The sequence below is a fragment of the Geospiza fortis genome, unplaced genomic scaffold (genome assembly GCF_000277835.1).
Source record: "Geospiza fortis unplaced genomic scaffold, GeoFor_1.0 scaffold282, whole genome shotgun sequence".
NCBI classification, from domain to species: domain Eukaryota; kingdom Metazoa; phylum Chordata; class Aves; order Passeriformes; family Thraupidae; genus Geospiza; species Geospiza fortis.
Genome location: NW_005054424.1, coordinates 658,105 through 669,160, shown reverse-complemented (window position 1 = coordinate 669,160; position 11,056 = coordinate 658,105). Strand labels below are relative to the sequence as shown.

The following is an 11,056-nucleotide window of genomic DNA, read 5'->3' as shown; positions in this document are numbered from 1 at the left end:
TTTCCCTTAATAAAATGAACATGTAAATAGAATAATGATTTCAAAAAAGACAGTGAGATATACCGAGAGGATCAAATCAGTTTTTCTTTTTTAATAGATGTATTAAAAAACAAGAACATTCTGTTATTATTTTCTAAAAAGTGCTGCAAAGCATCATGGAATATAAATGCTCAGCTTCTAAGAAACATCAAGATCCAGTAACTGAAAATTATATCAGCCCTGTTTCATTGTTGTAGATATTGTGATTAATTTTTCCTATTTGTTTTAAATTTAATTTTTAAATGCAATTAAAATGTTTCCACCTGGTAGGGGAAAAAATAATGAAGATCATAAAAATACAATTATTTAATGATATGCCTAGGAAAACAGAAAACTTGAGGAATAAACGAAGATTTCTGCACAACCCAGCTTCAGGGTCCTAACCCAAAGGCCATCCTGAGGAAAGTAATCATTATATGCAAAGCAGTATCATTTATCACATTTGTAAAGGTGGAGAAATAACATCAAGCATTTGCAATTAACCCAACCCTTCAGCACATTAAATGGGTCAGACTAATCATATTCCATAGCAACTTTACACTATGAACACAAGCTCCATTTCTTCCCAGCACCTGAGCAGAATTGCAGCTACCTACAATGAAATGCAGAGCCATGCATGCAGCATCCAACTCAGTTAACGTGGTGTGAACAGATTTACAACCTGTGCAATCTTACATAGACAGTCTGCAATTGAGAGCTAACATATGACAAAACATGAACTATCCTGGAAATGCATAACACAACAATGCCAGAAGTTGGCTCACAAGCTGAGAGAGCTGCCATGAGCTGTCTGTGATCTAGTCTTTGTATGAAAAACTTCAAGCACAAGTGCTCTGATAAATCACACAACAGGATGGGTTGCTCTGCATTAGGTGTCCAAGCATGGCTTCAGACAAGCATGACTTGGTTTTGAAGCTTGAAAGACTCTGTGATAAGCAGTGGAAAGAGAAGAACTTTCAAACTAGGATTTTTTTCAGTGCATTTAAGTCTAGCTACTCAATCTCATATTTGAGAAACTGCATGCCAGCTTGGCTATTTAAACTGCCGAGCATGCAGCAGCTTACATTTAGATTTACTGGAGGTGGTAAGAACTACATTTTCTGGAAAGTCAGGCTTTGGGTTTCCTCATGAGACATTCAGGAGGCTAAACACTGTGTAAATGTTTTGATTGTGGGATCTAGGCCCTCATCATAGAGCACATACTGCCAAACAAATGGGAAAATTGGCATGGTTTTAAACAAAAAAAAGTTTCCCAAATGTGAAGAACTAGAACTTCAGAAAATAGAAAAATTCCAAAGGCAAGACTTCTCTGACTAGAGAGCTCACACTGATGTATCCCAACTATAACAGACATACTTTAAAACTATGGCAAAAGTAGAACATAAATGAAAATAACATCCCATAGATTACTTTTAAAAAATAAGATTACTTTGGAATTTTAGAGTTAAGATTAATAAAAATATTTCAAAGAGATTACACTGAAAAAGAAAAAAAATGTTACACAAATACTCCAGTGGTAGAACAGCCATTTTTTGAAAGAGAAGAGAGTAAACAAAGTAAATCACCAATTTGATTGGTTTCTCAGAATAACAAAGTACTGAAGCAGCACAGTGGAGGATTTGCTGGGCAATTTTCTACACTGAAAGTGTCAATTCATTCCAAAGCTTAGCACTGATGGATAATATGGATTGGTATGGATTGCAGGGCTGCAACCATCTGAAAGGTCACTTGACAAACACAGCAGGAGTAACCCACTGTTCTTGCACTGACAATCAGACTGCCATTTTGACAAGTCTATAAAGTATCACAAATCTTTACTTCAAGTATTAGATGGAAATGTTTATCTTTGGTTTGTGGCACAATTAAATGCTGGCATCTTAGCATTTCATGGAGTTCAGTGCAGCAGTGCTAATACCTCCTTGGATCATGCTTGCAAAACCTCAGAAGCTAACAGAGAATAGATCTCCCCATAAATGTCAGCTATAGCACTGAACAGAATCATAGAATTATTTAGGTTGTAAAAGACTTCTAAGATCATTGAGTCCAACTGTTAATGCAGCCCTGCCAAGTCCACCACTAAACTGTGGGACTCATGTACATGCCTTTTAAATGCCTCCAGTCATGGTGACTTCCCAGGGCAGCTTGTTTCAAAGCTTGACAACCCTTTCTGTGAAGTTTTTCCTAACATGCAATTTGAACATACCCTAGAGCGCAAGTTGAGGCTTTTCTCTCTGCAGAGCCTTCCTGCCCTCCAGAAGATCAACACTCCCTCCTAATTTGGTTTCTACCTGAAAACTGACTGAGGACACACTTGATCCCTTCATCCAGATCATCAACAAAGATGTTAAACAGAACTGGCTTCAGTACTGAGCCCTGTGGAGCACACTGGTGTCTGCCCAGAGTTATAACCATGGATGTAACGCCATTCCCCACCACTCTCTGGGTCTGGTCATCCTGCCAGTTAAAAACCATTAAAATGGTAACGAAAGTAAATTATATTTGTGTATATGGACTCCTCAAGAACCAAGAATCTTTGGACAAATTTCCTTCTTCAGCAAGTTTCATTGAATACTAACAGACATAATTCAGGGAAAACCCATTAGTGGGACACTAGCTAGGAAGAAAACCAGGTAACATGATACAGTGAAGATTCTCCAGGTTGTGAACACTGAAATTCAGAATTGTTTGTCTCCCATTTCCCAGAGCTCTGGCAGTTCTAAACTTTACTGCATTTATGAGCCAAATAAGTCTGGACAGTCAAAGGAGATTGTGACGGCGTTCACAGGGGTTCTTGGATGAGGGAAGAGACGATGGATCTGACTCCATGTTTCAGAAGGCTTGATTAATTATTTTATGATATATATATTACATTAAAACTATACTAAAAGAATAGAAGAAAAGGTTTCATCAGAAGGCTAGCTAAGCTAAGAATAGAATGGAATGATAACAAAAGCATCTGTCTTGGACAGAGAGTCCAAGCCAGCTGACTGTGATTGGCCATTAATTAGAAACAACTCTATGAGACCAATCACAAATCCACCAGTTGCATTCCACAGCAACAGACAATCAATGTTTACATTTTGTTCCTGAGGCCTCTCAGCTTCTCAGGAGGAAAAATCCTAAGGAAAGGATTTTTCATAAAAAGATGTCTGCGACAGGAGATGGTGTCATAATGAAACTCTTTGGAATAAAGGAGTCTTCCAGATTGATATGAGTTAAAAGAGCTGGGGGAAGTAGAGAAGTAGTACTGAGCTGGGGAAAAACTGTCTTGTACTGCTTCACATAACATTCCTAGGCAGGAATGAAGAGGTGCAGTTAAAGGACATTCCACCAGTTTCTGGTCTGTTTCCAATGTGCAGCCACATGCATTTCAATGCAACACAGTATAGTAAAAACAAGAATCCTCCACAATCCTATTGCCTTCAATCCCATTAATAAGTTTAAGATGGTCAAAAGAATCAATACATGCTAAAGAAATTTCTGCCTCAGTTTCTCTATGATGCTGGACAGTGATTTGTAAGCTCACCCTAGAAATTCCCAATTTCTCACAGAAGAGGAATCAGGATCACTAATCAAATGTAACATTGTTCTACAGAGGGGGAAAGGATGTTAAAGTGCCTACATGGTTCTACAATCCCAAATCCTGTAATGAACTGTGTATCATTAGGGGGCTAAAGTTGCCTTTTTGAAAGTATAGTATTAAATGTCAAATTCATTAGTGGCATGACCTGAAAGCATCAGGTCTTTTTTTCCAAACTAGCTGCATGTGTGATGTTTGGAGTCCTATATGTGTTATTTTCAGATCAAAATGAAACCGCAGAGAAAATACTGCGCTGTATTATTGTGTGTTGTTTTTCTGAAAGAATGACTCAGGCATTGATATTTAGACTACTTTCAAGTCAAATATTTAAAGCTCTCATCCTAACCATAAGCACACTTACTGACATATTGGAAGGTCACTAGAACATGAGAAGATAGAGAGAGGTCTAAGTGAAAGACCTATAAATTTAATGTCTCCTGCAAGGGAGGAAAGGCAACTGTAAGAAAATGGAAGTTTGCTTGTATTTTCATCAAAGTACTGAACAGGTTCCAAACAGTTTCAGATGTATTAAAAATCAGGCCTGTGGCATTTTCCTCTTGTACATTCATATTTCACAAGGTGGAATGGCTTTATCTTTTCCCCAGTTAAAAATGCCATTCAAATTGGCTGTTGTACTTACTCTTTCACTGTCACAATATAGCCATAGTCTTCCTCCTGAGAAGATTTCACTTCAAGTTGTAAGCCTTGTCCGGTGTTTTTCTGAGGCTTTTCATAGGAGTTTCCTTCCTGCATTAAAGTATTCTTAATCCAGTAGCTGGTCTGGCTTGGGTCTTTGGAGTCAGATTCACTGTTCTTTGCAGTTGTCAGCTCCCTTGAGAAAGTCTCACTTTTTACATTTTCCACACCAGCATTTGTTTCTTCTGAGGAAGAAAGGTCAGTTTCTTCAGATTTCTTAGTTTCTATCTTTGTAGGTTCTTCAGGAATAAGGTCTTTATGCATCTTTTCAGCTAATGCATTCTCATTCAAGAATCTAATCAGTTTTGCAGTGTTCTCCTGTGTTAAAAGAATAATATTAGTTTTAAAACTAAACACAGGAAGGTTATACTCACCAAATCTGGATATAATTTTTCAAACTCTTATTGATATAGTAGAGTCTACTCATACAACTGTTGCATGGTCCTTTTCTTAATTTCTGTAAGCTGCTAGACTATGTTAAGAACATGCTATTTATTCAGTAATAATAAAAGAGCATTAAATTATGCCAATATATTTTCTCCAGTAGTTTCCATGTGTCTGTGTGTCTAAGTATCAACAAAAATGAAACTTTGTTATCAAGTAAGTTAATGAAAAGGAGAAAACATATAAATGTCCATCAATATTCCTGGGTTGGGTCTGGAAACTCATAACTCTTGGGTTTCACAATATAACACTAGAAAAGGAACAGATATTATATGACCCATTCTGTTTCCCTTCTTCATCTCTAGAAATGGTGATAAATTGTATGTAAGTGATCCAACAAGCTAAAAATATGATCACAGAAAACAAGAATCTGTCTAATAAATCAACAATAAGCAAATGAGCCAAAGTCAAAACAGGTGCCTGGAAAAATTCATTAGCTAGTTTCATTAAATAATTTTGTTGCAGCCAAGCATTTGGGAGGAAATGATGGCTAATGGGCACTTTGTGCTCTGTGTCACAATAAATTCTATTCAAACATTCCCTATTCAAACTGTCACTAAGAAATTTATACATGTGATCCTCTGTAAGTCTGTTGTGACTACAGCACTTCATTCCTTGATGATTTTCATGTGGGTGTTTAAAGCTCCTGCCACTCTGTCTGTGTGTGTTTCCCTTGCTTGGTAGAAGGACCAGAGAGATTTTACTGTGAGCACAAGAGGATTTGCCCATTTATGAGTCGTGCAGTATTAGCTTTTGATAGAGCATATGGTAGGGGAAGTTTCACACAGTTTTTAAAAAATATTTCTTTGAAATTTTTCTGCTCCATGAAACTGAGAAAAAGAAAGATTAATATACCTCAAAAATGGCTAAATATTGGACAGCAGTCCATAAGAGTCAAAAGAATCAATACATGCTAAAGAAATTTCTGCCTCAGTTTCTCTATGATGCTGGACAGTGATTTGTAAGCTCACCCTAGAAATTCCCAATTTCTTACAGAAGAGGAATCAGGATCACTGTATGTATATATATATATAACATTGTTCTACAGAGGGGAAAAGGATGTTAAAGTGCCTACATGGTTCTACAATCCCAAATCCTGTAATGAACTGTGTATCATTAGGGGACTAAAGTTGCCTTTTTGAAAGTATAGTATTAAATGCCAAATTCATTAGTAGCATGACCTGAAAGCATCAGGTCTTTCTTTCCAAACTAGCTGCATGTGTGATGTTTGGAGTCCTATATGTGTTATTTTCAGATCAAAATGCAACCACAGAGAAAATACTGCACTGTATTATTGTGTGTTGTTATCTGAAAGAATGACTCAGGAGGAATATTGTAAAATTAATCTGGATTAAAATGCTAATTTTGATATTACTAGCAGGGGTATGAGATGTAATGCCTAGAGCTTTTGAAATACCTGATGTTCCCCAGAACTTAGAGCCAAAGGACAGGGGGAAAAAGCATTTTCAAGAACACCTCACTGCTCAAAATCTATGGCTTTGAGGAAAAGCCTGAATTTTTCTGAACTTTGTGAATCTATTATGAATTCTGTATTTCAGAAGTGTGAAATATACCAGGTTTCACTGCACAGAAACCTGATATTCTGAGATGGAACACTTGTTTTGTTAAAATACTGGTACTCTACCTCTTTATCACTTCTCACACGGGCTTCATGCACTCCATGGTCTGTAGGATATGAAAAGCACAAATATATAGTTATGAAGGGCAAACATCATACAAAACAAAGACTTCTCACAGGCTGCTTTTTAGCGGTGGTCTTTTTATGTGATTTAAACATTGAGACATCAAAGCTGAAAGGGCAGAGTAAGGAGCACTGTATAATTTGTTATTGTTATTCTAACCCCACTTTGATAGAAAATTAACGTGAGATCAATAGACAGAGTACTTCAAGAGCCAATGTAATAGTGTTATTTTGCTAATTAAGTGTCAAATCATCATATCAGTTTACCAATATCTGAGAAAAAAAAACAGAATAAAATGGCTCTAGCTTGCTGAATGGACATTTATGGTAAAGGAAAAGGAAATATTTATTTACCTCATACCTATTTTGGTGGAAGAAGATTACATACTTCAAAAGATATGATTCACCAAAATCATGCTGCAGTTTAACTAGAGTGATAATATTCAGTCATATCCTTAACGTCAGTCAAATAGCACTGGTTTTTTGCTTTATGAACTGAATGTCATTCATCTTTCTCAGCATGATTCAAGATAAATCCTCAAGTTTGCTCCTTTTAATTTACAACAAAATCTGGCAATCAGAATAACCAGAATATCCCTAACTAGTAAGGATTTCAGTATATCACCAATCACCATGAAAACAGTGAAAATCATTTTTTATGACTTACAGTGCGCATTTCTGGCATGCTAGATATTATAACATTCCTAAAATAGAAAATGGATGAGCAGCAACTTATGTACCACTGTGATATTCACTCATTAATGGCAATTACTGTGGCTCCTGAATCTGTATCACCAAGAAAATATGTGTGCAGACAGAAACAAATAACCATAATAACTCTTCTTATTCCTTAAGAAGGAAAGGGAACCGAGTGCGTTTGTACCTGTAACTTGTCACAGATTTTCCTCTGCAAATAACTGTGGCATGTTAAAAAATTATTATCTGTAAAACATATCTTTTTCTCTGCACATTTTGAAATACATCTTGTAATATAATAATTTCCATTATCATTTTGTTTAAACATCTCATTTTCAAGAATAGGAAATTAGACCACACAGCATAAAGCAATTCGTATTTCAATATAATTGGGTGTGTAGGCTTATCTTGTTTGTGAAGCTTGAAGACCAAGTGTTCATAAACAGATTTTTTTTTTTTTTGGTAAATGAAGAACCTGCTATAAAAAGAAAACGACCATCTAAAATTCCACAGCCTTTTGGGAAATACAGAAACTTGCCCTCACACCTTCTTTAAAACTGATTCTTAGAAGTCTAGCACTAAGGTGAAGCAATAGAGGAAAATCAGGGAAGCTGTCTTTTGCTGTGCTTAACTTCTAATATAAATACCTGGTATATTAACGCTGTTTTCCATTAATCCAGTCTGAAGCTCTGCCCTTCCTTGAGCATCTCCTTTCTTCATTTGTGCTTCTGTTTTGTCTTCTTTCGTTTTTCCAGCATTTTTTTCTGTTTCTTCCTGAATGTCAACACTTTGGATTGCAGTGGCGATAGTATCAGCGATTTCATCCAGTTCTGTTGAGCTGAGATTCTCCACATTCACTTGGTGTTTCTCCAGGTCCTTCAATACATTTTTAATCAATGCCTCTGGATCAGAAAACAACATAAGAACATTTAGCTGCATACACGAAACAGATGTGCTTATATCTTTAATTTTTCCTAGAAAATTTATATAGTTTTCCCTTCATGGAGAATATCTGCTTTTTAAAGGAAGGTGCTGCATTCCTTACAGAAAACACAGGATTCTTAATAGATGTTAAAGTTTATGAGCAGGTGCATCTGTGCCAGGACAGGGGGATGAATGCTATTATAACCCAGCAAGTCCTCCTAGAGAGAGGGCATGAAATTATCACTTTTTCTATACAAGAAGAACAGTCCTCCATAGTCTAAATTGACTGAAAATACTGAAAGCAAGTGTTAAAGTAGCCTAATTTCTTTTTGTTTAGCTGCAAAACAGTATAAACAACATTACTGTTTCCTAGAGATTGGTTTTCTTTGCTGATTTGCTTTCACAAGAGAAGTATATTTATATAAGCTATACAGAGTTCTGGAAAAAATGAGTCAGATATTTTGTCTTTCAATCAAAAAGCTCCTCGCCAATTAGAAGGGGATATAAATATATGGCCATTATATACATAGATATGTCAAGGACAAAATTTCTAAATTTTATTAATTTCTCTTGGAACATATGTATATTTCAAATATATATTTACATATATAGATCACATAGATAGATACAGAAATAGATGATAAAGAGATATATAGAACTTGTGTTGGTTTGCCAGCTAGGAATGTTTTACCAGTCACATTGAGAAAAAAACAACAAAACCAAACAGCAAAACACTTTTGATGCGATAAAGGTTTTGAAGATAAGGAAATTCAAGGACAATGGGTATTAAAGGTGAGTCAGAAGATGGAGCATAACATCTCCCCAGGGAAGGTGCTCTTCTGACTGCATTTACTGCATCTCCACTATCAGTCTGTAGAACTCTTAAAAATTCAGCCTAATATAGTGCTTACTGTAGCACACCAAAACTATTTCCAATCATGCCTCTGTTTTGCTTATTCATGTTGATAAGAAATTTAACATATTTATGCATATGCATGCAAGCAAAAAAAATCTTTCACATAGTATTGTGCAGGAAGAGGAAAATAAGGGTTGCTTTTAAATCTCTGTTGAATGTATGAATTTACATATAAGCAGTTTGAAGGTGCCATCCAACCTTTTTTTCTCAATAGTAACACCATCCATATCAAGCCCAGTGGTTGGACATCTTCATCATCTGTAAGCAGGACCTTGGCATGATGCTGTCAGCTTTCAGGCTCACATAAAAGTAAATTTAAAAGTAGGGAAACAGGGAAAAACAATGTCATAAGAAGCGCTAAAAATAAGGATTTTTCTTTTTCCTCACAGCAAAGGAGGAAGAAGTACATAGGGACTAGAAAAGAAGTAAAAGTAGTTAACATTCTTCTGCTTCAGGGAAGAGGCAGTGGAACATCTGTGATTTTGCAGGGAGACAAGCATCAAGGATTATTTTTCATTGGGAATAAGAGGCCAAGACCTTGGACACATCTGTCATTTTTTGAACCCCTTAACTGAAGAGCTCACCATCAGCATCTCACCATCAGATTCCCAATTCCGTCTCAAGGCAAAGATTAATTTCCCCTGACCTGACCCAAAATTCACCAAACAAAATAATGCCCTTTTCCCTTAGCTAATTAGTCCATAAAAAGCAAAAGAGCTTAAACAATAGATTTAATGTGAGTCTGAGATGGTGTTGACACACAGGGAAGGTGTTTATTTGATGTACTTTCTTTTCCAGGTAGAAAGGAAAACATCTTTCCAATAGTCCACCATGATGTTATTACAAAATTCTACTAATTTAATTATAAAATTCAGTAATCTAAAATACAAGCGAATATTGTAAAATGTTAACTTTTTAGATTTCCTTTAAAAATCATAGTTATAACTACACTTAATTGTGACTATCAATAAAAAAAGACAGGTTATATCTTTGATGTTACTTCAAACTGACAGCTGACAAAGATTTTGGTACCATACTGGAATAGCAGAGAGCTTTGTACAGGAAAGCAAGTGCTCAGAAATGTGAATCAAAGATGTAAACTCAATCTGTACCAAACTCTCTGGGCCAAGATATGTGGAGGCAGCAAAATTAATACTGAAGTTTGATGGAAGCTTAGCAATACTTCTAAGAAAACTTTGAAAAGTCTCCTATTTTATTCTATCCATCCCCTGTTACGAATTTAATAATTTAGTAAAAGCATAGAGACCAAATGCTTTAGTTTAGGAAGGCAAGTTACCAAATGAATCCAAACTGCAAAAAAATGTTTCAATACACTTGATCAACCTGAGTTCAAGACACTTTTTCAAAAAGCACAAGAGCTACCTGGCAGAGAGGTGGAAAGGATGTTACACAGAGCAGCAATGCAGAAAACTAAGCTGTAGGAAGAAAACAGTACTGTTGCATTACCACAGGAGCCTGGTGTCTGCTCAGGTATCATTTCTGATCTTATCTCTTATAGAACTATTGGACAATATCTTGACAGAAAAGCCTAAATTATTGAAGCAGAGCTAATAAAGTCAGCAGTGAAAAGACAGAATATATGTCAGATCCTAATCAAAACTAAAATTTTGCAAATAAAACATCATTTGAAGACAATTCTTAAAAGAGAATTATATTTCAGGACATATATAATTAAAATAGTTATATTAATGTAACACAACTAGATTTTTGTTTATTTCATTTGGTTCACAGCCAGCTGTCAAGATCAACTACTGAGCTACTCAAGAACATGCAGGCAATGTAGCTCTGTCATTTCCATTCCATTTTTTCCAAACTAACTTTTTCTCTTTGCCTATATTCTTAGCCCAGTCTTATCTCTCCAGTCCATCTTCAGACTCATCTTTAATATCCATTGTCAACATAAAAAGCAGTCTTAATCTCAAACAAATGGGAATGGGGGAACAGGGCAAAGAATAACATGAAAAAAATAATGGCCACAGGCCCTATTCCAGATAATACTGACAGGCTCAGGTTCTTCTGGCTCACTAAAACCTCAATA

The 11,056-nt window shown here is 35.9% G+C and overlaps 1 protein-coding gene across 1 annotated transcript in view; it reads right to left on the bottom strand.

The window, feature by feature from the left end:
• Positions 1-11,056, bottom strand: part of LOC115948536 (receptor-type tyrosine-protein phosphatase N2-like) — a 175,047-nt gene that overhangs the window by 160,162 nt on the left and 3,829 nt on the right. Inside the window, exons 2-4 of the mRNA XM_031061727.1 lie at positions 7,805-8,059; positions 6,405-6,445; positions 4,260-4,633 (exon numbers count right to left, since the gene is read on the bottom strand). Of these exons, the coding sequence (XP_030917587.1) occupies positions 4,260-4,633; positions 6,405-6,445; positions 7,805-8,059 (670 nt within the window). The remainder of the gene's footprint in view (positions 1-4,259; positions 4,634-6,404; positions 6,446-7,804; positions 8,060-11,056) is intronic.